Raw genomic sequence first — 27,400 nt, forward strand, 5'->3', positions numbered from 1 at the left:
CAAATTCATCCTCCAAAGTATCTTGATACACTCCTGATCAATAAGATTCAATCTTGTCATCCCATGCAATAGAAACTTTCAGCGTTTCAAACTTATGTAGTGAGAGCATTTAACATCTGTTAAACACATTGGCCAGTGAACGCGAAATCATCAGAGCCATTGCAAAATACAGGGGAGACAATTCAATGCTAAGATAGTTGGCAAAATACATAGAAAATTCCTGAAACCAGCACAAGGAACCACTTTAGCAAACATTACAGAGAGACCACTCAAAGAAAGTGTAGTCATACCCTATGATCCTATAATCTCACTAAAGATCAAACTGATTCTCAAAATGTTTAACCTAACGACAACAGATGTGCTTAATAAAAACGTAGGTTTCAAGCCCACTAAAGATGCTGTACAACAGCATAAACAATGGGGCATTTGTAACATTCCATGTGGTGATCACCCTCTTGGTTATATAGGATAGACAAGGAGACCCATAGAAACAAGAGTAAATGAACACGCTCGCTGTGTTACAAATCAGAAATGTGAAAAAGCGACCATCACTGCTCACTGTTAGCAAGAGGGCCATAGATTTAAATTTCAGGGGGGGAGCAAGAGTTTTCCACAAAGCAAAATCCACAGCTGATTTAGCTTTCTACAAAAACACATATATTCAAAAATATATAGTAAATGGCAAATAAATCAATACCATCAATTGCAATGCTATGGCTTAGATTCATTATGAGTGGGAATTCAAAGAAAATTCAAATAGACCAGTTAGGTAGCTCCATTTTGCAAGCGTCTAATCAGGGCACGGCATTATTCTTACACACAGGCTCTCAGTTTCATTCTGACCACAACGCTTGAAGTGAACAGACACACTGTTTTCCCGCTGAGCAACTGAGGGTTAAGATTTGGTATCCAACATAAGTGGGATCCTTGGTCAGCATTGATTAGTGATTAAATATTTTTTCCCCTGAAGACGACACTCACTGTGTGTTAAAATGCATTAGAAGTTTTTGTATTTTTTCTATATTTGTCTTATTTATTGGTGACTTCTTAATATTGAATCTGTAGCATTAAAGTTCACTCATGTCAAGCTGGAAATCAGAATGTCTATTCCATCAAAGGCAAAACATTACTAGATATTTTAACTGAATAGGAGCATTGACCAGAAACCATGATTAAGTTTTCTATGAAAATGATTAATTGATTAAATGCATGGAATGGCAGGGCTGTCTTAATGCATGGAGCACAGCCCAGGGGCCTGAAGAGAAGAGGAGCCTCACAAAAATGAGATCTGGTTTAAATTTTCGAGAGTAAGCATGTAAACGCCTGGTAGGGAATCAGAAAAATCACTTGGCCAGGGATCCATGATGCTCTTAAGATGGCCCTGTGGAATGGTTGTGTTTATGAAAAAGTTTATAAATGATGCATGATCATGGTTGTTGTCGCGAGCATATTAATATTGTGCTATTGCATCCCCCTGAAAAAAACTTCCCTTGGGGCAAAAGTGACAGTCGAATCTGGTCTTAGTGAACTTCACTACCCGAATCTCATATTTCTACCATCTACACTATCATAACCAGTGTTATCCGAAAAAATAATATTTAAAGTAATTACACTCTTCGCCAAAATTTTAAAGGGTAATTTTGGAAAAAAGAGGAGTATTTTTTCCATGAAAAAAGAAAGAAATAACTCTATTAAAAAATTACTTAAAATTTGAAGGAGTATGTTTGCCCTCTCAACAAAATTTGGAAGAGTATAATTGAATTTTGATGCATGAATCGCGCATCTAGATGTATATTGGCGAAGTCTGATCTGATCATAACCATACACCGGATGTTAACATCATCATCAGGAATTAAATGCTGAATTGCAATAAGCAGAATAGAATCAAAACTATCATGCCTTGGCCAACTGAATCATGGAAATAAAGCAGCTATTTTTTGATTGAATCAGCTCGACTAGACTTGATTCATTGAGATTGCTTATTTACCATCTAGAATGCAACCACTCTGCATTCTGTTGTTAAAAAAAGAACCAAGTAAACAACTCTGCTACTGGAAACCAGGGAGAGCATTCTGGAAACATGGTAAGCAATCAATCAATCTCACCAAGTCCAAGCAATTGGAGTCAGAAGAGGTCAAGAGAATAGAATTTTTTCATGATTCAATCGGTTGATAGTAGTTTTGATTCTTTTCTATTTGTTGCAGCCAAGTTCCCATAATATTGACGTGGCGATGCCAACTGCTGGTATTGCCAAACATTGAGCTGATACTCAAATTCACAATGAGGCTTTACCTCAAGAAAATCTTATTCATCAAATAACAGCCATTCTAACACTATGATTGTATAAACATAAATAAATCCATGAATATATGAAATTACCAATGGCACAGCAACCCAAAGCAATAAAGAAAGCCAAAATATAAGCTCTCCTTGGTTCATTGTTTTTCCCATAACCTTTGGCAAACAGATATATGCCAGGGAACAACTTATCTTTGCACAGAGCCTGCGGAAAAATTGAAATCATTCAAACATTTGGGACATGTATTTGTAAAATATCACAGAGCTAACAGAAAAACCAAAACACTATTATGAAAAGATATATAAAACATATTTCTTTGATAGGCCGATATTACACTATATGGAAGAGTTGAAACTTTGCCCAAGAATATTAAGAAGACACCAACGAATAAGGCAAATACACGAAAATAAAAAAGTGTAAAAAATACACGAAGATGGCACCCATTGGTGTTGAAATCATTAGGACTTTTTGTATTTTCTTGTATTTGCCTTATTCGTTGGTGTCTTCTTAATATTACACTATAGTTTGATAAAAGTTCTTTTATAAAACTTGAAAATGCAACCAATAAACATATTGGTTACATTTGAGCAAATATAACAAACAGGTTTCTTGACAGTTTTGTAAAAGGTCTTTTATCAAACTTTTATAGCTGAACTTCCGAAAGCTGTACCTCTGCCTCCCCATTCCAGTCAAGGTGATAACCGTTCCTAAACCCATACATTGCACAAATATAAATATGCCTTTCCGTATGTGCAAGAAAGCACCTCCATCTCCCTTGTATCGCAAATCATAAAAAAAAGTAATTCAGCAACATATGCTCACCATTTATTTGCAATGGGAGAAGTTTCATTAGAAAAGAGCAAGGAAGAGAGATTAAAAAATATTTACTGAGTATTTCTGAAAATTTGATTTTTTTTCGGCCTTCTCAAAAATGCGTGCACCCCATTTCGGCAGCCATTGTATCTTGTTTGCAACTTCAAGGCACAAATGCAAGCTGATCTCCCCATTAAAAAGTCTCGCCACAGAGAGCAACAGGCACACAACGGTACAATTATTCAATCATTCACTTCACTTATAGTTAGAAAAATAGATGGCAGCGCTACACATAACAAGCATTACACAGAAAAAAACTCCATGTTAGATTCCCAACATGCACATGCATATTCCAACACGTACCAATTTGTTAGAAGTTTTGTAAAGGAATATGGAAAAGGTGCGTGTGTGGTTAAGTAGCCATTGTATCTGAAATAAGAATATTTAATCGATACCTGAAAAATCTTTGGTGCACTGACAAGACTAGCAAGAGCTGATGAAAGTGTGGCAGCGAAAATTCCTCCATATATAACAGGTGAAAATGCAGAGACCATTTCCATAACCTATGTAAAATAGTAATAAAAAATACCATAAAGTTTATATCAAGCAACAAAGAAATAAATAAATTGAGCAAAAAACATTTCTCTATAGGCTGGTGCAGTTTTCTGGGAGCCATTTTAAGTCAATGCCAAAAATTTGCTTTTTTCGAACACTCTGAGTGAAACGTGGCCCCCTAAGGTCCACTATTAATATTTTTCCATCTTTATGGGTACTATCACCCCTCTTATATTGTTAAGACAGTCAGCTAACAATCTGCAAAATGAAACCTTGAGTTGTGAATATATAGACGTAAGAAAATACTTGGTAATCTTCAGAATAAATTCTGTACACTTGAAATGTTATATAGTGATCTCTCACTTATGCATCTGTGCAAGGGAACTGTGGGAAAAAGAGGCATATAAGTGAGAGAGGCATATAAGTGAACAGCATTATTATGCCATATCTTTGACCAGGAGTGTAGAAATCATTGACCGGGATTATCTCTATAGCTGAGAGAAATGTTAAGTGAGAGCATGTATAAGTGAGAGATCACTGTACACATCATAGGTGCTGCAAGCCTCCAAAATTATAATAAAAAAATATTAGTGCCACCATAGATAGGCCAAGAAATATGGTACTAATATTGTGAAATGTTGAACCACTATCAACTAATATATTTACTTGAATCCATTACCCACTTTTCTTTTCAAAATGGAACCTATTTATTAGTGTCTTAGTATTAGAATAAGCGATATTATGAAAAATGTGAATTTTTGCAGCTTTAGAAATAAGGTGCTCATTAGATTTGAATGGTATTTAAATTTAACAATTTGAAATTAAACATTAAAATAAAATTACCTGATTTATTAGTGTCTTAGTATTAGAATAAGCGATATTATGAAAAATGTGAATTTTTGCAGCTTTAGAAATAAGGTGCTCATTAGATTTGAATGGTATTTAAATTTAACAATTTGAAATTAAACATTAAAATAAAATTACCTGATAGTCATTCATTAGTCCAAATTCGCAGGTGCCACTATCAGCTAAAGAGCAATTAGTCAGAAGGTCCAGAGTGCTGTTCTTGACATAATCCACAATGCCATTTGTGTCTAGCAGAACAGTGCTTCCAGCAACCATGGCAAATAGCATATAAGATATAGTCGTAATGAAAATGGCCAACAAAGTACCCTTTGGAATGGCTTTTTGAGGGTCCTAAAGTAACAAAGACGTATGATAAGCCTATTGACAGGTGGTATAAAAAATTTGATTTGATAGATAAAACAATAAGTCATTCACTTACTTTCAGATCACCCGAAATATTGGCTCCAGCTAAAATACCGGTGGCAGCAGGAAAAAATACGGAGAAAACCGAAAAGAAGGTTTGGTTATCTCGGAAATGTGGGGTCAGGTTGTTCATAGCAACCGTGACTACAGGAAAAAGAAAAACAATAAATTCAGATACAGTGACAAATATAATAAAATATTAAATGACAATATGATTGAAATATAGAAAAAATAGTAATAACAACATAACTATTAACAAATTGCTTTTTAATTTAAAGCTGCAAAATACATATGTATTGTTTTTTTAATATTGTCACAGATCCTAGCACACACACCCATTTGGAACAGATTTGGAGGGGAGAAAACATTTAATTCAAGTATGAATATGGTAAGTTGTTTATGGAAGAGTAAATAATCATTTGTGCCTGATATAATTCCAGAAGGAAGCAATGAAAAAATGAAAACCAATGAGGGGGGGGGAAAGCAAAGCACATAAACATTGCTTTACAAAAGGAGGTTTTTAATCTACAGGTTAAGAATGCAGCCGTGTGGCCTAATGCGTAAACAACCCTGTGACTGGGTTTTGTGGGGTGGGAGGGGGGGGGGGCTTTCAAGATGGGTCGTACAAATATATATACTTACAATGTACTTTGTTGCACCATTAGCTTCACCAATTTTAAAATTGAACACACATTTTGTCGATAATAAATAAGTGTTTATGATAATAAGTATAGTATAAGTATTGATAATAAGTGTTTTTAAATTGAAAACAGAGACCATGGGTAGAAAAGTTGATCATGCAGTTGATTTTGGGTCAGAGCTAGAAAAAAAGAATTAAGAACCTCTGGCATCCAAGATACCAGTTGACTGTAAAGGAGATCTCATCACAAGAATTGTTGCTGCAAACAAGGTCAACATAACATTAGGAGTCAACAAAAAGCAATACAACAGTCTTTTATTCACCGGTGTACATTGAGTAATAAAGGTCTTGGTCAGAACTTTGAGTCTTCCTCTCATATAAATGGAAATGCGGAACTCAAAAATTAGTCAAATTGTATTATTTTTCACCTCGCGAGGATCCATGTGGACATGTAACCTGACTGGTTATGGCACTATGAGTAGAACACACACTTTAAGTTCCATCAGCTTATTTTTTTAAGTGAAATACATGTCTTTACGGATGGTGAACATTTTCAGATCCATGGTGGAAAAAGTTAAATGGAGGAACAGAAGTGACATAGCGACCTTTCCTTCAATAAGAAAAGTGAAATGGAGGAACGAAATGACATAAGCTCTCATTTCCCTTAAAAACTGATGGTTGGAGCCCTTTTGAGGTTTATGTCGGGCAAAGACAGTTCATTACCTCCCCCTCAACCATGATGCCACTGGAATCATAGAACGTTCTTCTGTAGAGATGGTAGGATGGACAATGATGCAGTTTGGATGAAAATAAAATTGGGTTAGCATGGAGTGGGAAGGAGTGAGTATTCCACTGCTTCGATATCTTGCAACCAGTAAAACATAGGTATGAGGCGAGGTGAATGTAGTCATGTCAAAATCAGACTTAAACAATCTAGAAGTTGCACTTGAAGATAGAAGATTTCATAAGATTCTAACACCAATTTTTTTTTATTAAAGAGAAACTTAGCTTGCCAAATCGATACATTTTAAACATTGATCAAATGCTGAGCACAAAATCAAACACAATCATAGAGCATTCTGGGTACTTCAGGCAGCACCATGGTGCTTGTGATCAATGGGTTGAAGATGGTATTGAACACTGAACAGTAAAAAAAAAATCATAATTCATCTACCGTTCCAGCCCAGGAATCCTTTGGCCATCTGTTCTTCACTAGGAGTGAACATCGTCCCAGCCAGAAAATCAGCCATTGCTGCTAGTAATATCAATAGCAAAATAATCTGGGCCTGTTAAAGAATTTAACATTAATAAGAAATAGACTTCAGACATGGGTAGTGTTTTTAAACTTATTATATGCTCACATCTCATGACACATCAGTTATAAGTAAAACCCTTTTCTGAGTCGATTGAAAAAAAAATCAAAATTAAAAAAAAAAAAAAATTGTATAATAATTTATGGAAGCTGATTTACCTTTGTCTCCCATTCTGTTCCAACAATCGCTATGGCCATGATAACAAATACAGTGGAGCAGCTGATGATCCGAATATCATTGATCCCATTGTCAAATATTATGATGTCATTTTTCTATTGAAAAACAAAAAATGGGGAACTACTTTTCAGCGATCATCATCACAGATTTTAAGTTAACAGAGTAACTTAATTAATATAATAAGCTGATTAGACATCTAAAATAGCTAATCAATTTGAATACAATAGAGTTTCATTATACTGTAAGTGACAAGAAACATCATTCATGTCAGCGCTATAAGCTATTAATTCATTCTGGAACCCATGAGAAGTGCAGAAACTGACATGCATTGAACAAAACTTTAGAAGAAATAGTCTAATTTCATAACATGATGAATGACAGACTGAAGACTCAGATTTAGGGGATTGTCGATAGAAATCTATCAAAACATACTAGTTTTTGTTACAAGTCATGACCAAATTCCTGAGACTGAGCACTTTGAACATTAGCCAGATTAAAGACATCGGTCAATTTGCAAAATGGCTAGGAATCTGTTCATGGCTCTTTAAAGTGCCCAAACTTCTTCAGATGGTCGTCATAACTGAGCTAAAAATGAAAGTTTAGGGGACCAGTACTTTCTCCCCATAAAGACAATGGAAAATTAAAAATATAGAACAAAAAATACTTTTATATGTTATTTTTTAATCAATTTCTGTTAATTCAACCCCTTAACATGCAGGGACAAGATACCTCGGCCCTGTGTAAATGAAAGAAATGAATTTCAGCTCTCCCTCCATTCATTTAGAACTCTTCATTAGTAAGTTGACAACTTTCCTTGCTATGGTTTGAGGGGGGTGTACAAAAAATGAAAGTATAACATGCATAGGCAAAGAGTAGCTGGGCGAAGGAGAAATAACTCTACCATAAAGGGGCTAAAGTGATTTCTGTGTAAGTTATTTACTCAAAGTTGCCCGAGAATTGACATGTGCTGCCTCAATTTTGTATTAGAACAAAAAAAAAAAAAAATTCACACTTGAAGCATAAAAAACATTTTGGGAAAACTTATACTGAAATCAAAAATATCATTAATACCCATAATAAGACTTTCAGTGTTTCCGCAAAGCCCACAACATACATTGCCACAGCGACAGCATTAGCTACAGCAAATATACAGCCTATAGAGCCGCCAAATTCTGGGCCAAGACAACGAGATATCATATAATATGTCCCACCTGAAAAAATAAATAGAAATATCAGCATAAGCCAAAATTATTTTATGCTATATAAATGCGTAAGAAATTCCTATGAGAAGCGGATACTATACATACCGCCTTTGACTTCTCCATTTGTGCAGATCGCAGACATCGATAAAGTTGTTAATGTTGTCACGACGGTTGCAAGCAGGATGATCACACATGCCAGAACTGAAACAAAATTAATGCAATGAAAATTTAAGAATACTATACAATGTATCATAGGAAGATTCATCAGTGTGATTAACTAAATAGAGGAAGTTAATCATTTTATATTATAACGGGCATTTGAAGATCGATTTAGTCGAAACATTCAAACATAGTCTTGAACCCCAAAAGCAGCGATGTATCACTGTATCATTGAAATCTGCAAGAACAATTAGTGCTACTGCAAAACGGTCTCAGGAAGAATTTCAAGAAAATATTTTTTTTGCATGGAAACACTATAAATGAATTTTTATCGCATTTTACATTAACATTTTCATTCAGCTGAGGGCTCATTGCAGAACAATGCAAAATATTCTGCTTTGACCTTCGTGTCTGAAAAAAGGCTTCTGCAGAAATGCAATATATTTTTGTTATTTTTAGGGTGATCAGACATACTTGTTTCATCATGGCATTACTAGTTTGTAGGACTTGTCTTGATGTCCCAGCCAGTTTTTGAGTAGGCCCAGTAAAAATAATAGGCCTACAATATAATGTTCTAATGGACTATTTTAAAACTTATTGACATTACATATCGTTTTGTAAATGTACTAAACTAGCGATTACCAAAAGTGCACTTCGAAATTGGTTGGAGGGGGGGGGGGCGTGCCTCAAAATATCTCAGAGATAAAATGAAGATCATTGATGGAAATGATACTGAATGCACAGTAGAACCTCCCATACTGGACACTCCTTATTAACGGGAAACTCACTCACTCACTCTCACTTTTTTAAATTATATCGACAGTACTCAATGTATTTTACTATCCTTTACTGGACACTCGTCTTATTTTTGCTGGCCAGGAGGGGAGGGGGGAATCAAAAATGGCAGAAATTCTGCTTACATAATACGTGAATGTGGCCCCTAATACATGGAATATTTCAGGCACCAATATAAATTTTTTAGACACCATGGTAACCAGGCACCCACAGGATTTGTTACGCCCTTAATATAAAGCCAAATGTTTTGGTTCTGTCTTATCAAAATTTGGTCATTTGATAAATTTCAAAAAAATTTACCAAATCGGAACGTGATATTTTGATTCAGTGAAATATTTGTCATTCTACTACACAATCATTGGAATGTAATATAAAAAATTGCATGAAAAAATACGATTTGACTCCATATACTTTTACAGATGATCAATATTTATAACTGTTAGGACTAGAGATGTAAAATTCTCGAGAATAATCTTTAGGAGAATATTCTCTGGAAGGACTACTATTATAAATAACTTGAGAATATTCTTATAAATTCTTGATGAGAATATTCTCCTGTTATTTATAATATAGTTGTATACAATATTGTTGAGAATATTCTCTGTAAGGACTATTTTTATAAATTACTGGGGAATATTCTCTTATGAAAAATAATAAGAATTATCCTGAAGTTATAGAATAATAGTCTTTCCACAGAATATTCCCAAATATTCTCCTCGATGAGAATATTCTTCAGTTGTAGAAGTTCTTCCAGAGAGTATTCTCAAGAATATTTATAATAACATGTATTACAATAAATAATCTCTATAAATAACTTGAGAACAATTATTTTCAATAAGCATATTCTCTAGCAATTTATAATAGTAGTCCTTTGAGAGAATATTCTCTGTTCCCGTCTCTCTCCCCTCGATGGGAATATTGAAGTTTGTAGCCCGCAATATTGAAGATTGAAAGCAAGAAAATTAAACCAACAGGGCTGAATTGCACAACTTTTAAAGAAATGTGAGTGATACAGAATTTAAGTGTATGTGCATTGAAGAAAACAACAGTTCCGTATCTTGCAATGAAGGTGATATAAGAATAGCTTCCTCCATCAATCACCTTTAGTTTAATTTTTTATTTTGAACTTTGAAAATTTATCTAATTTTAAAATAATTTTTTAAGGTTTTAATCTTAAGGCTTCTAAAATCTTCATAACCAAACTTCTAAAACTTCTCATCATGACCGAGAGAATATTCTCAAACTAAAAGTCGTCATTAGGGAGCGATTATGAAAAAAAAATTGCTTTGTTTTAAATGTTTAAGGCAATGAAAAAAAATGATTTATATTTCATAATATAAACAAAATTAGTAAAAAAAAATTATTATTTAAAAGAAAAATGATTATTTTCAATTATTCTCCAATTTTTACATCCAGGAGAATATTCTCACCTTCCATCTCTAGTTAGGACAAATGGTTTTGTTACATTACACACGATAAAGTCCAGTGCGAGAGATAAATATAGTACACATACTTATGCCAGACTGACCGACCACCCATGAAAGACGAAGGAACAACATAACGCCCCATATGTTCAAGAGACATCTTACCTATGGATGGAAATTTGATACGCATATATGAAATGACAAGCATATACAGCACTAGTAATGTGATTAGTTTATGGCGCATTAAATTGAATAATCCATAGAGCAGTAGTTCTCAACCTTTTCTGGATCGTGGAGCCCTTTCCAGTGTATAATTTTGATGGCGGAGCCCTGTTTGATTCAAGGAGCTCTTTTTAGTTTTTAATTTATACGTAGCGAACCTCTTTAGGCCTCGTTTTTTAATTTGTTTATCAAATTTACTGATTTATTTTATTTTCTTAGAGTGGCTGCGGAGCCCCTGGGAAGTACACACAGAACCCCAAGGGCTCCAAGGAGCACCGGTTGAGAATCGCTGCTTTAGAGATATGAAAATTTCACCCAAAAAAAATTCCTAATCAGAAATTTTGTATTTATTTGCAAAAATGCAAATTTTCAAGTTAAGATTTTTGTATTCATCCACAAAAATATTTTTCAAATAAAAAATTTCACATTTATTTCGTAAAAAACTTTTTTTTGTAATCAAAAATTTTGCATTCATTCGTAAAAATATTTTCTGAATGGAAAATTTTGCATTCATTTGCAAAACAGAACTAAACTAACGACACAATTTTTTTAATAGTTTAATTATGAGGTCACAAGTATATTAAAGTACTGTACTCAGTTGAAAGTTCTAGAATTCAAGTGTTCAGCAAAGATGGTAACTATTTTCGTTTCAAAAAGTGTAAATTATCAAGATTTTATAAATAATTTCATAATATAGTATGATAAATAATAATAATTTCAAATTTCATAAATATAGCTGCAGCAGTTTCGACTTGACGATGATGAATGAGTCAGTCAAGACATGCTATTTTAAGTTTATAGATATGTGATATTTCTTATGAACATGATATAGATAAATAAGCAATATCAAATTGCAAAATAGTGCTTACAAGAACTCCTTGAATCCATCCGAACTTGACTGCTGCCTGTTTTTCTGTAGCTATCTTTGAAGATCTTCGGTTCATAAACTGAAAAAACACATCAGAATTACACTTCTGATCTATACATAACGATGGCCATGTTAAGAAAAAGAATAGATAGTGTTTTAAATCTACAAAACTCAACGATAAATCTCATCAACAGAATTATTTCCTTATAATACAGGGTGTTTGAAATTATACTAACACTACTTAGTCATCTGTAGCTCGAACTAACAACTGGAATAACACAAAACTTGATGGAGAGAAATAATGATAACGTAGCAAGGATTCCGAAAAAAAAATTGTAATACCAAATGCTGCTAATAGTAGAAAATGTTGTGATGTTTCAGTGTACATAGCTGACAATTCACATAAAGCACTGGTAAGAATTCAAAATGCAAATTCACACACCTATGCGGGCTACAAGCCAACATCACAGTAATTAAGGCTCTGGAGGTGTAAATGAAATTCAGAAAAAAAAAACCATTCTGTGGACCAGATCTTACCTTTAATATTTGACGGAAGTTTTTGAAGGGCAAATTAATGAGAGATCAGAGAGTCAAAAAAGTTGGGAACTATAGCATAATTTTTTGTCAATTCCTTTGTGAATTTTTTCTTTCGTTAATTTTTATTAAAGTGAAATTTTTTCTTTTTAATCTACAAACTAAAGGTTTTTGGTGATTTATTGCAATTTCGGCAAACTCTTTCAAACGAATTCCCAAGAACAGTCATCTGAAGGGATATAGTCGGTTCCTTACAATATCACATGATGTGCTATGCAATATTAAATACTCAAAATTTTAAAAAATGAGACATGAACTTTCAATACTGTATATGAGAACACCCCCCCCCCCACACACACACAGAGTACTCTTGCTTGCCAAACAAAGACATGTCTCAATAAATTGGGTTCCAAATTGATATGCCATTATATTCTGAGTGATGTCACGTTCTCTTTCAAGCCAAACACTACACTAATCCTATTACCATGGGCAATTTACCACCAAGTGAGTTGTGCCCGAAGTGCGGGTGTGTGTATCTAACAATCAGTGTGTATCTATTGCCGCTGTGGTGGTCGAGTGGTCATAGTGACGGACTCGCATCGCAGGGACCCGGGTTCGAGCCCCACCGTCACCACAGTGGTGATCGGCTAAAGTATGTTTTCTGTGGTTCCCAACTTCAAGGCGCAAATGTGAGCCAAAGTCTCGCCACAGAGAGCAACAGTCTTACAAACAGTATTCAGTCATTACACTTCACTTCTGAGATATAGATGGCAGCACTAAAAATCATACACAACACTAGATACGCACTCAGACTGTTAGGTACACATGCTTATACTTCCGGCACAACTCACTAGGAAGTATATTGCCCATGGCGATAGACCTGAGTTGCGCTCAGCTTGAAAAAAAAAAGAAGTGTGTATCTATTGTTTCATCTGATTTTTCAGTGCGGCCATCTATATTTCAAATTGTGAGTGAAGTGTAATCAATCATTCATCAATTCTGTAAATTTGCAATTTCATCAATTCTGTATGTTGCGTTTATTCTGAATTTTTGTAATTTTAATTTTCTGAATATTCCCCCCCCCCACCCCCTCTCTCTCTCACAGAAGAAAAAAGTCAGGGCTAAAATCCAGCCCCAGATCCCGCTATTATTTTCGCACCAAGCCCTGTGTCCGGTAAGGGCGGCTTCATAGAAAACTGACCCTAAAGCCGGCGTTTTACTAGGTGTACGCTATTTGCGCTGCGTGAACCGAACTGGATCATTTCGCGTCGGCCGAAACGTGTTACATAATCACGCTACACGTTTGTGTTTTCCCAACTTGGCGCATCAGCTCAGGGCGGCAAGAAGGAAAGGGGAAGAAAACACAACAAAAAAAAGTTGAAGAGAAGATCGGTGAAACGCGTGACACATTATTTAACTCCTCCAAGAAGCCGTTCACTTCCACAGTCCACCAATCACGTCAGACGTAAAGCGCTAGCGTGAGGCGTGTTGCGCTCTGTAGGAAAAACAGTCGTACCGCTTTTCCTATTGGTGAGTGGGCGGCGTGTTACGCTGGGTAATTCACGTTGCACGCGGCACAGAAAATCAGGCTTAAATTGTAATATAATAATGCATAATTGATGAATTAATATTAAATCAAATGCACGTGGGTCAGTAGAAATAATTGGCAAGTGGCAACGTGTGGTATGGAACTTACAAATCATTTTGGAGAATAAACAAACCCGCTTTCGAAAAGAAGGGACGATGTAAACACAGACGGCCGTGACTCTTTCTTTTTGAATATGTAGTTATTTCTGGGCTTTTTCCTTGTTCGCACGTGTCTACAGTTAAGCATCACCCAAAAAAAAAACTTTTAATTTTTGTCAAGAGATGATAGTAGTACTACGTCACCTACAAGTGGGCCACTTAGTCAGAATGGTAGAAAAATCACTAGCACATGTAGTTTTTTTTTTGTATTTTCTAGATGGCAGCAGTGGTTCCAGTGTGACAAAAAATAAATACTTGATTGGGGTTACCGGGTTCGAAAACTGAGAAAGGAGAACGCACCTTAACGTCACTTTTTCCAATTTTCACAACAGATGGCACTTCTATTCTGACCTATAAAACCTATAACAACGATGATTTTTCCAACTAACCACTAAATTTTAGTTTTCTTTTAGTGATTAAAAGAAAAGCAAATACAGAAAAAATTCTGAGAATTTCGATGTTATTGGTAGGGTTACCAGATTCGAAAAATGAGAAAAGGGGACGCCTGCGCGCAACCTTAGTTACGTCACTTATCCTTGGAAATGTAATGCGTGACATCATTCCCATGGTTTGGGTAGCCTTAGTTCTTACGTGATTTATTTGAGGGACGAAGGATAATGATTGGTTTAGAATACATCCCAAATATTTCACTTCTTTCACAGGTCTTATGGCTTCTCTGCCCACGTAGATTGGTGCTCTAGTGAATTTGGTTCTTCTTGTTAGCCAGATGAACTGACACTTGGCATGATTAAGCTCGACAGCATTATCCTCACACCAGTCTTCAACCTCCTCCAGAGTCTCCTGAAGATTTTCTCTGCATTTATCAGATTTTCTGTTGTTGGTGATAATAATTGCATCATCCGCAAAGAGTCCCAGTATGCCCATTTGGGGGGCAGGGAAGTCATTGATGTAGATGGAGAAGAGCTGAGGCCCAAGAACTGATCCTTGGGGAACCGGGGCTCTTATTGGACGAACAGAAGAACAAACATTTCCATTTTTTACCAGAAAATGCCTGTCTTTAAGATAGCTGTTGAAGAACAACACGTAGTGGTCAGGAAAACCGTATTCAACAAGCTTGGCCAACAGAGTTACGTGATTCGTTTTGTCAAACGCCTTGCTAATGTCCAAGCACATTGCGCAGGTGAATTCCTTGTGGTTGAAGGCTTGTACGACGTATCGCGAATTCTACGACTCGATGCAGCTGTGTGACACAAGAGTGGTTTCTTCTGAATCCATGCTGCTCAGGACGAAGAAAATTAGAAGATTCGAGATAGTTATTGAATCGTATAAGAAGAATACCTTCAAACAGCTTAGATATATTGCTCTAGAATTTCAACAATTGTTTTCGGACACAGACAATCCACTGAGCTGTATAATTTTCAGGTGGCAGCAGTGCTTCCTCCTGGTAACAGAGATAAATACTCTTTTTTTTTTATACAGGTGAAAAATCAAGTTGCGATGGACCCCCCCCCCCCTGCTGCCACCTATGAAATAGAACCAAAACTATTCGTTATAATTCTACAAGTAAAACTGAATGTTGGTTTCAGACCGGTTTTCCGAATAAAAATTAACAATATGAGCTATGATATCAATGTAAAGACAGTACATGTTCCAATCTCAGTCATGTTTTTAAATTGGCTATAGAATTTCAACAATCATTTCTGGTGTGAGAATATAAATTAGTCGGAACCCACACACAGGCACAGGGGAAGCTTAAGCGATGGGGCAAGGGGTGCGGTGGCATGTTGTAAGGAGCGGCAGCGTAGACTTTAGTTAAGACTCTAAAATTTTTAAAAATTTCACAAAGAAGAAATTCACATGACACCACGATTTTGAGTCATACCTCGACTACGGCTTGAGACAAAATCTCTACCCATGCGAGACTTATTTTTTGCGTCTCCTGCCCATTCCCCCTTCCTCCACCAGAGCCCCCTACATCCTGCGTCAGGGCCCTTAGACTGGAATCTTTCGGGGGGAGGCTCAAACCAGATTTTTCATGGGATCCTTTTCCACAGTTTATTCATAGTATGAAAAAAAGAAAAATGATAAGGATGAATCTCGGGCCAGGGGCTGAAGTCCTTGAAGTCCTGTCAGCCCTACCCTTATGGGTCATGCCCCTTCCTCACAACATATCACAACTATTTCTAACGAAAAAATCCTTTATTAAAAAAAAAAATTATTTTCGCCCTTCCATGTCGGAGTTGACACCTCTCCAGAGAGGACAGAAATAACGTTCTTTGATTTCTTTTGGCCAACGAAACTCTTTTCACCCATCCACTTCAGATTCAGCACCCCCCCCCCCCCTCTTGAGCGGCAACCCGTACGGCCGCAATGGGTCACATGGCCCAAGAGTCACCCCTGTACACTATTAAAAGGGACAAGTTACGGGACATTTTACGGCAGACAAGCCCTAACGATGTTTTTTTTTAATATACACGGTGGTCCAGAAGTCAGGACCTGTTTTTGAAGAAAAAACGGTTAAAAAAAGCTGTTAAAGAGACAGGGACAAACGGTTTAAAGCATTTGGAAAAAAAATTCATATTTTTTCTTTTTTTACTTACTACAAAATTTCTACACGCACCTTAAGGGACGTGGAGGATGACAGGTCTCTATAGAATTTCTTGCCATGTTATTTGTACATGGATGTTAAAGAATAGACGTAAGGATGAAAGTAAAATATAAAAAACATGAAACCTTTTCTCTTTCCTGCAAATGCTGTGAGCCGTTTGTCTCTATCTTTAATCGATTTATCTAAATGTTCTTTTCAAAACAGGTCTAGACTTCTGGACTACCATGTATTTTGTAGTTGGCAGCAATGAATGAATGGACGCCAGGACTCTGAAACCGGACTTTTCGTTGCAGCAGGAGTTCTAGTGTAATATTAACAGGCTTACCCTCAGGTAAATGGCATTGCAAAAGAGCCGTTTTCATTTCCGAGTTTCGAAATCTCGTAACCCTACATGCGTATGTCCAGAGTTTCCATTTTCTATGTGTATATGAAGCACTGTTATTTATATTTCCAACTGGAAGTGACAAATAGACAAGTCAAGGTGTCTAATGAGTGTATTTTTCAATTGTCTATCCTATCTGACTGTTTTTGAAGGAGGGACCTGCAAGCATTCGAATCAAAATGGTTGCATATCTTCCAAGCCTCGGAGAATGAGAAGTCATAACGCTTTTTTGCGATAATTATCCACCAGGGGGCCCATGATGCTCTTAAGACGGCCCCCCCCCCCGATCAGGAAAGCTAAACTGACCGTAACTTATTGTAGATCCACCATTCGCAGCACGTACAACAAAATTAGAGACATAAGAAGACACATAGGAGCAGTGGCGTATTTTTAAAGGGGGGGGGGAGAAGCTTAGTGGGCCAAATTGCTCAGGGCGGCAAATCGGAGGAATGAGTGAACAAGAAAATAAGTAGAATTTGAGAAGGGTGGCAAAATTTGTATAGCCCACTACAAATCCGCCTTTGCCTAGAGAGCAAGGGACTAAATCAGTGAGTGACTAAACGAGTGACCTAGACAGTTTGCAAGCATGTGAGTGAAGGAAAGAGCGGACAAGCTCATGAGTGAGCAAAAAGAGTGGGTAAGAGCGTGTACAAGCATGTGAAGACGATACTCGTAAGAGTGATCTAAAGCGAGTGCAAGCACGTGAATGATCAAAAGGTTGTCCTAGAAAGTGAGGGACCAGAGTCAATGACCAAAAGATTGATCTAGAGAAAGTATGATCATGTGAATGACCAAAAAAGTGACAAAGAAAGTGTGCAAGCTTGTGAGTGACCAAATGAGTGATTTGGAGTTAGATGCGTAATTACAAGGACGTGGGGGGGCCAAGCGGGCTTTAGCCCAGGGTAAGGCGACTAGATAAGGATAGCTCCCTGGGCTATAGCCCAGGGAGGAAAATTTGAGGAATGAGTGGTCAAGAAAATTAGACTGTGGCAGAAGGGCTGCATGCAGGGGTGACACAATCGTAAAAATACTCCTCTGTGCATAGGAGAAACTTTTATTGTCGATTTTGACGATCGTGTTTCCCGTGAATAAACATACTAAGATATGGATATTTAGCGATCGGATGGACACGTCCGGTTAAAGGAATCATGACATTATTTTTTTACTTATATTCTTACTTTGTCCCTCGATAATTTGCGAGGTACTGAAAGAAGACATAACACGCGGTCATGAATATATCATTTCGTGTCTGTCAGGCAGAAGAATACATGCACAGGTAGAGATAAGAGGTTGAGCAAACACACGGAGCGAGAGCCGTCGATTCCGGGAAGTGCCATATAAAACAGTACCTAATAAGTTGTGTCGTTCGCTTTTTTATTTGCCCGCCACATTAATAAACTTCCTCACTTCCAAGACGCTGATGTATATGTACGTAAATATTATATGCAGGCCAATTTAGGGCTTTACAATTGCGTCTTTTTTTTTTTTTTGGTCACGTAAGCACAATCGCTGTCCATATTGGTGTTATTAACCCTGAATATTTTCGTATACAAGGTCAAAAATAAAAGAACAGGATATCCTTCGTCACCAGAGAGTCTTGGAAAATTTTTTATTGCATTGTAAATGTGACCCGGATATAGGGGAATATCAATGAGCAATTCGTGTCCGAATGTGTAGCCGTGTTGCGTCCGATACATACAGGGTTTTTTTTTTTTTGAGAAATTTGACAACACACACGTTGAAGAATAAATGGCTTTTGATGTGTTTGCCACGATTACGGAATACACAGTACTCATAATGGAATGACTTGTCTGCATTCCTGATCACACAGTCAGGAATTTCTAAGAAATTGTGTTCATGAAATTTAGAGCACTAGCGTTCGTAAAAATTTAAAAATCTCATTCAAAACCTGGAGCCGCGTTAATCGGCCAAGAGATCTTTGGTGGTCTCTCATGGAATCTATTTATATAAAATTGACATTTTTTCTGTCTGCCTGTGTGTTCTCTATACAAATCTACAGTTTCAGACCGATCGTCACCAAATTTTGAACATATACGAAACTGGGGTTGACTTGAACGATAGGTTACTTCAAAAGTTCGTCAGAACTGGGCGGGAAAGTGCCAGAAGTAGGAGGAAAACTTTCACCCAAAAATGGGTTTTGGGTGACCTCAATAACGACTTTTGGAATGTTTACTTTGGTTACCGTGATTCCCAAACAACGTGTTTTATAGGCATGTTTATCCCTTTACAATGGTTAGTCATTTCTTTTATGCTGCCAGTATATGGAGAAAACCCGGATACGCAGCACCGGGTAGTGAACTATAAGATACAAGATACAAATACAACGCCACAACAGGCAAATTGCCCAACGAGGTGGCTGACTTAAGAATATCATGGATCCCCGAGCCATTTTTTGGAGGCCCTACCTACTACTACTACACCACACATGCACCCCGCCCACACCCCCCCCGTGGGACCCCCCAACGAATCGGTACATGCGGGAATGTGCGTGTACGTGTAGTGAAACCTGACGTGAAGTTTTTTGTTGTTTCTCTGTAATGCTTGTTATGTGTAGTGCTGCCATCTGCCCCCAGTTTTTCTAACTATGAGTGAAGTGTTATGATTGAATGATTTATCGTTGTAGGACTGTTGCTCTTTGTGGCGAGACTTTTTAACGGGGAGATCGGCTCGCATTTGCGCCTTGAAGTTGGGAACCACAGAAAACCAACTTCAGCCGACCACCACTGTGGGGTTCGAACCCGGATCCTCGCATCGCGAGTCCGTCACTGTAATAATGAAATTAAATCATAAGGGGGGGAAAACTGGAATTGTGTAGCAAAAAACGACTTTTATAAGCAGCATTGTTGCAAAACAATTTCATTTGTACCATTGCTGCAAAAACGTATTTGTTTATCCCATTGTTAAAAACTTTTGCATTCAATGCATTATTAAAAAAAACTTTTGCATTTAGAGCGTTGTTAAAAAAATTGTATTCAGAGCATTGTTAAAAAATTGTATTCAGAGCATTGTTAAAAAAATTGTATTCATTGTGAAAAGCTTTTGCACTTAGAGCACATTGTTACAAAAATTGTATTCAGATCAACTGTATTCTGGCACATTCCCAGATTACTTAAGTGATCCGCGAAATAATCACGGATCATTTGTATGACGCGCGGCACATGTGCAGAGCACTTAAGCGGCCCACGACACATTTCCAGATCAGGGATAATGTTAGTTCAGGTGCTCACAAAATATGTAAAGGTATTACTCGTTTTTGGCGCACTGACTAAGATGCCATTAAGAATATTTAATATTTTTATAAAGGATGATGATGATGATTTTTATAATGGTTGATGATTATCCAAACCCCCCTCCCCCTTGTCATCAAAAGTCAGCAAATCGGAACCCCCCCCCTTCCCCATCGATGCTGACATAATACTTGAATGACCTCCATACTGCTAATACTTATAACTGCTAATCCTCAGAAGTCGGTGATCAAGTGACTCCTCTTATTCATTTTCCACCGACTCCCGATGACACTCGTCACACGTACGGACTAAACGTTGGATTTATGCATGTAATCATTCGCGACGGCGGAGCAGCACGAAATCATTCAACGATATAATAACGATTTTATGAATTCAATTCTAACGACGGATTGGTTGTCATTACTCAGGAGTCACGATTCATGTCTTCCCATCGGTACAGACACACATGAAAATATCTTGTAAAGATTCACGAGATGATCTCGTGCGTCAGATTCACGAGCATCAACACACACGCACGCACACACATTGATTATCCATGTAAAAACGCATAAAAATCTTGTTCAATACGTGAAGAATAAACATGGAAGAACGGTAAAGGAAAAGAAATTATACACACACAAAAAAGTATTTTTTTGCGCGCGTTCCACGCTCGTGTGTCATTCTTTAAGCAAACGTTGTGCAGTAATCAGTTGCGTACACAGAGTTTATCATCCCTCCCGCGCATGAGCATGTTTGATAGTGCGCGGGCACGAAAATAAAAATTCATTATATGGGTTTTTATGACATATTTTCTTCATTATATGGTATTATTTAAATTTTCTCTTTCAGATGAAAAATCATGGCGACGGATGTAAGAAAAGAAGTGAAAACACTCGCGTTGATATCTTCTATAAGGGCCGTATTCACCGACATGGTTTAAACTGTAGTCACAATTTTTGGATAAGAGATCAACATAGATTGGTTAAAAACCTGAATTTTTAACCAATATCCGTGTCGATCTCTTATCAAAAAGTTGCGACTATAGTTCAAATCATGTCGGTGAATACCGCCCTAAAGCACGTGTAAAGATTCGTATTAGAAGCTCCCCCCTCCCCCCCTCCCCAGGTTTACGGAAATTTCGCCTCTGACATTTCGCCCTTGGCACGTTTTGTCCCCGGTGCATTTCGCCCCCGACATTATTTTGCCCTTGGTACGTTTTGTCCCAGGTGCATTTCGCCCCCCAGGAATTTCACCTCTAACATTTCGTCTGCGCTGACCATGTGGTGGGTGAGTAATCGTACGATTGAGTGGGTGAGTGACGGTATGAGTGACTGAGTGATCGTATGAGTGGTCAAGTGAATGTGTAAGTGACAGTATGAGTGGTCAAGTGAATGTGCAAGTGACAGTATGAGTGGTCAAGTGAATGTTTGAAGTGACCGTATGAGTGGTCAAGTGAACGTGTAAGTGACAGTATGAGTGGTCAAGTGAATGTGTAAGTGACCGTATGAGTGATTAATTGAATGCGTGAGTGATCGTATGAATGACCAATTGCAGGGGGTGATTGCAGGAAGTGAGTAAATAAGTGTGTGGGTGAATAACCTTGATCAGTTATAGTCACTCGCACACTCACTTGGTCACTCATACGGTCCCTCACTCACTCATACAATCACTCCTTTGATCATTCATATATGGTCATTCACTCAACCATACAGTCTCTCACAAGTGACCGCATGAGTAAGTCAGTGTGAGAGACTGTATGGTTGAGTGAATGACCATATATGAATGATCAAAGGAGTGATTGTATGAGTGAGTGAGGGACCGTATGAGTGACCAAGTGAGTGATTGTATGAGTGAGTGAGGGATTGTATGAGTGAGTGAGGGACCGTATGAGTGATCAAGTGAGTGTGCGAGTGACTATAACTGATCAAGGTTATTCACCCACACACTTATTTACTCACTTCCTGCAATCACCCCCTGCAATTGGTCATTCATACGATCACTCACGCATTCAGTCCCCTCACACTCACTTACTCATGTGGTCACTCATACAGTCACTCAGTGGGTCACTCATACAGTCACTCAGTGGGTCACTCATATGGTCACTCACTTACTTACTTGATCATTCATATGGTCATTCACTCAACCATACAGTCTCCTCACACTCACTTATACGGTCACTTACTTGGTCACTCACTTAATCACTCCTACAGTCCCTCACACTCACTCACTTACTTGGTCAGTTATACAGTCACTCAGTCGGTCATTTATATGGTTACTCACTTGGTCACTCATATGGTCAGGGCAGGTGAAATGTACTGGGGCGAAACGTGGAAGGAGACATTTTTGTGTCCTTTTCTCCACGTGTCGAATAATATACCTACGAATGATGTCGTAATTTTATGTTTGGATATGTTACTATATCCGCGCGTGCTCCGTAATATAAAGTTATTTCCAGACACATTTCTCTCTCTCTCTCTCTCTGTGTTATATTCAGAAATGTTGACTTTGAGTATACAAAATATTTGAATACAAAAATTTTTGGATGTTTGCATCACGTTCGAATATCATTAATCTCGGACTAGATGTTGACTCAAATATAGCTGGTTCGGAACTAGTATTTCTAGTCAATAACTTACTACCAAAACCCTCTTTTTGTTTCTCTCCGCGCATATAATCATTAACATAATCCCGTAACATGCCTCGTTGTTATATGCGCAAGAATCATTTGTCTTTTTACCATACATAAACACGGATTTCGGTTTGTTTTGTGTTTTTCCCTTATTTATTTAACAGTTCCGCTCAAGCGTGGTTCAATTTATCGCACCGTCAAACGTCGTGTCGCGCAAAAGGCGAAGGCTGAATATAACGTAAAGACGCTTCCACAACACACCGTTATTATTTATTTATTTCACAAACGGTGGTTTTTGAACAACTTGTTTATCAAGCCATTGTTATTTTAAGCGTTTATGATGAAGCGACAATGACGACATTTCACTGATATTTCCTCGTTTCTCAGTGATGGAGAATCTTTTCGTACAAGCCTTGAAGCTCGATATCCAGACCCGCCACTAGGGAAATGGAGGTGAGTCTAGCCAACGCCATCTATAGCTGAAGAGACGAGAGTGGGGGACCCGTTTAATTCATCTTTCTATTCGTCGTCTATAGCTGAAGAAGGTGCCTTCGAGGTGGGGGGGGGGGACTCGTCTGATTAATATTTCCATTCGCCGTCTACAGCTGAAGATACAGGTGGTGTGGTGGTTTAGCCCCATGGGTGACGGACGAGAGGGGACCCGTCTTTGGCCGCACACATAGTGAGGCGACCAAGAGGTACGGAAGTGTAGAATAGAGATTAGGGATTAAAAAAGTTGCATTTGTTTCGTTCTACACCGCACAATCTCGATGAGAGAGACAAAGGAGAGGAAGAGGCAGCTCAATGATGTGTGCGCGACTTGAACAAATAAGTTTGCTTTTGCCTCGATTTACTGATTGATCGGTTTTTTTCCTTCTTTTTCTCTATCTCTCTTAAAAAAAAGAGCTTCTGCAGAGGGATCGTCATCATCATCACACCCTTATATTTCAGAACCTCCTGCCCGGTCACATTTTCTCAATCTTCTCTCCTTCTGACTATGCGCGGGCATCTCTTCCTCCACCCCTACGCGATTTTTTCTCCCTAGTCGCAATTCTCGTCCCCCGTACTTCTTCGTCCCACTATGTACGCAGACCTACTCATCTTTCAATTCGTCGCCTGTAGCTGAAGATGTATGTGGTGGTGGTTTGGCACCATGGGTGACAGATGAGAGGGGACCAGTCTAATTCTGTATCTTTTACATTTCTTATACAACTCTTACATTACGGTAAGCGCAAGGCGGTCTCAGCGGCATCATAAGCCCCTCCCCCCCCCCCCACGAGGATAGAAGCGTTTTAGGGTCCTCTACTTGACTGAAAGTACCGACAAGAATATTAATTACCATACTTAATCGTAAATATACGAGTGAAACAACCAGATCTTTTGTCATAGGGTGGCGAGCACCCTATTCATCTGAAGGTCTCGGGGGTCAGACGTGAACAGGGAAGACGATATTGCGAGACATGTAAGTGGAACATCTAGCTTATCATATAGCAAATTATCGTGGATAGTCTCTCCCCCCCCCCCCCCCAATCACCATTAAGAGTAAGTCAAATTTTCTGTCTCCTTCTCAGTCTTACGATTGAATCAAACTCAAGCCAAGAAATCGTCAATTCACGATAGTAAGACCAAAAAGACAATATATATACGTGTGATCATCTCAGCATGAATCGTTGTAATTACTTCTTTTATTTCATTTTTGCTGACCAATAATAATACACTGCAACGTTGATTATTCGGATTATTACGGTAAGCGCAAGGCTGTCTTAGCAGCATCATAAGCCCCCCGAGGATAGAAGCGTTTTAGTGCCGTCTACTTGGCTGAAAGTACCAACAAGAATATTAATTATCATACTTAATCGTAAATATACGAGTAAAACAACCAGATCTTTTTGTCATAGGGTGGTGAGCACCCTAGTCATTTGAAGGTAATTTAGATGAATAGGGTGGATGTTAAAAAGTTTTAATAAATGTCATTTGTTTTAACGACACTGCTTTTTTTTTGTAATTACTTACATACATTTCATTATAATGAAGAGCTAACCTCATTCCACCAATTAATTAACAGCGGCGTCGTAAGTGGTATTCATTTGTGGGTGCTCGAATTGAGTATATATGTATAAGTGATTTTTATATATTGGCAGATTTTGATTTCTAAAAAAATATGGGGTGTTCACAAACCGTTGGTATAGAATACTGTGGGTGTTTGAGCACCTGGATCTGACGCCATTACAAATTAAATCACTTTTGTAGATTGAAAGATTGAATGATACTCATTAAACCCCCCCCCCCCAAAAAAAAAAACAATTCTTCTCAATGCCGCAATAAATCATGAAATCACCGTAAATTGTTATGTAATTTTGGCGGCTGGGAAATTCGAAAGTGTAATCGACGTCTTCCCTCTAGTTCTAATTATACTTGTTGGGCAAGATATCTATTTATACTGCTCCGTTTCGGTTTTCGCATCACCGGGTTTCAAATGAAAAATATACAAAAAACAAAATGCATGCCCAAAAGAAAATCAGCAAATACGCACAAAGCCTGAGCAAAAACGGATGATTGTGAAATAGATCATCGGGACAAGGTGTTACGACCGATAGATCGACGTGCCCAGAGAATGCGCCCGACCCGATTCAATATACCGCAGAAAAAGGTCGAATCAATTAGATACTTCACCGATTTTTCCATACGTTTGACCGTTTTTGTTATAAAAAAGCGTGTGACCATAACCTTCCTGCCATATATTTTTATTCTAGTTCATTTGATGATGGAGGGGAAAAAAATAGAATAAATTCAATAATCGACCCCATGTATAAATAAAAATACACCCGCAACGATCAATGGTTTTGCAAAAATGAAAATAACAAACTTTTTAGGGCTAACTTGAAACAATGATATTAAATTTTTATGAAATACATACTTCCAAAGTGAAAACTCAAGGTGTAACTTACTAATTCGAGTGTCTTTCGGAAACAGTATAACGACCATGACATCTTTAACTACGCAAATATAACAGTGATTTTCTTTTTTAAATCTTCTCTTTGTAATTGTTGAGAAACTTTTTTAAGTTGTATGACATGACATTGAAAGCCAGAGAATTCTGTTACCATGTTGTATTACAGTCTTGTTTTGTGTGTGTGTGTGTGTGTGTTTTGGAGTTATTGTTGAAAAAAAATGTCATTTGATGAAAGAATAAGAAATTATTTGGAAAAGATTATTTTTGAGTAATTTATTGGTATAATTTTGAGTAATTTATTGGTATAAGTTTGAGTAATTTATTGGTATAAGTTTGAGTAATTTATTGGTATAAGTTTGAGTAATTTATTGGTATAATTTTGAGTAATTTATTGGTATAATTTTGAGTAATTTATTATTATTTTAAATCATGTCTTTGTTGACTTCGACGACACAAAACAATCATTAATTTAAGATGTTCTTTTTTATTTCGCTTCAAACCAGATATTAATTCATATTGAGGTTTACAAAATAAATTTTCATGTGCTATTACAGTTATGCAAAATAAAGTTTTATTCCTCGAAAAATATTTTGTCTTAATTTTAAAAACGATTTCATCTTAATTTTAAAAATGATTTCATCTTAATTTTAAAAATGATTTCATCTTAATTTTAAAAATGATTTCATCTTAATTTTAAAAATGATTTCATCTTAATTTTAAAAATGATTTCATCTTAATTTTAAAAATGATTTCATCTTAATTTTAAAAATCATTTCATCTTAATTTTAAAAATCATTTCATCTTAATTTTAAAAATGATTTCATCTTAATTTTAAAAATGATTTCATCTTAATTTTAAAAATGATTTCATCTTAATTTTAAAAATGATTTCATCTTAATTTTAAAAATGATTTCATCTTAATTTTAAAAATGATTTCATCTTGATTTAAAAAAAAATGTTTCATCTAATTTAAAATATTTTTCTTAATTTAAAAAATATTTTACCTTATTAAAAAGAAATTATTATATCTTATATCTTAATAAGAAAGAAATGATTTTATCTTAATGAAAAAACAGCGACTTTTATTTAAATTCAGAAAAAGTCCCATTTTCTCCGTATTTCAACGGAGCTTACTTGAATATTTCTCCTGAAAATCAAGGATTAAAATTAGTCTCCTTCATAAGTTATAAATTACAACCGTATAAGTTTTTCAAACTAAACGCTTTTCTATGAATTGCATTTAAATCCACCACGATTTGCGGTAGCGCTTCTTTTTTCGCCATTGGCGATTTTTCAGCGATTTCAGTGGTAAATGTCAACTTTGTTGACGTTTGGTGATAATTTTGGCCGGTTTTTTCAGTAGGGATTAAGATTTCTCATAATTATCTCCTAATTTCTCATCTTATTATTTTTCTCAACGAAATATGGTGAGCCAAGGGCCGCCCTTACCAGATGCGGGGTCCAGCACGAAAATAATAGCGAGGACAGTCGCGTCTCAATAATTTTTGGGGTACCTAAACTTTTTAGGACTTCCTTTGCCCGATTTTATATATTTTGTGAGGGAGAGGAATCAGCATCTATTATTTCAGAATACATACAGGAA

At 36.9% G+C, this 27,400-nt stretch overlaps 1 protein-coding gene across 3 annotated transcripts in view; it reads right to left on the reverse strand.

Moving 5' to 3' along the window:
- Positions 1 to 27,400, reverse strand: part of LOC149088680 (solute carrier family 12 member 2-like) — a 99,674-nt gene that overhangs the window by 18,241 nt on the left and 54,033 nt on the right. The window contains exons 1-11 of one of the 3 annotated variants that reach the window (XM_089248868.1): positions 13,967 to 14,052; positions 11,738 to 11,815; positions 10,736 to 10,811; positions 8,374 to 8,469; positions 8,138 to 8,277; positions 7,048 to 7,161; positions 6,751 to 6,862; positions 4,953 to 5,080; positions 4,652 to 4,864; positions 3,568 to 3,675; positions 2,380 to 2,503 (exon numbers count right to left, since the gene is read on the reverse strand). In XM_089248868.1, the coding sequence (XP_089104994.1) occupies positions 2,380 to 2,503; positions 3,568 to 3,675; positions 4,652 to 4,864; positions 4,953 to 5,080; positions 6,751 to 6,862; positions 7,048 to 7,161; positions 8,138 to 8,277; positions 8,374 to 8,469; positions 10,736 to 10,811; positions 11,738 to 11,812 (1,186 nt within the window). In that variant the 5' untranslated portion in view covers positions 11,813 to 11,815; positions 13,967 to 14,052. Of the gene's footprint in view, positions 1 to 2,379; positions 2,504 to 3,567; positions 3,676 to 4,651; positions 4,865 to 4,952; positions 5,081 to 6,750; positions 6,863 to 7,047; positions 7,162 to 8,137; positions 8,278 to 8,373; positions 8,470 to 10,735; positions 10,812 to 11,737; positions 11,816 to 11,972; positions 12,061 to 13,966; positions 14,053 to 27,400 lie in introns of those variants that run through there. The other 2 variants (XM_089248873.1, XM_089248863.1) reach the window with 2 other exon arrangements.

The sequence above is a fragment of the Pholcus phalangioides genome, unplaced genomic scaffold (genome assembly GCF_987345545.1).
Source record: "Pholcus phalangioides strain wild (caught in Gottingen) unplaced genomic scaffold, Ppha-v1.0 ptg000003l_1, whole genome shotgun sequence".
NCBI classification, from domain to species: Eukaryota; Metazoa; Arthropoda; class Arachnida; order Araneae; family Pholcidae; genus Pholcus; species Pholcus phalangioides.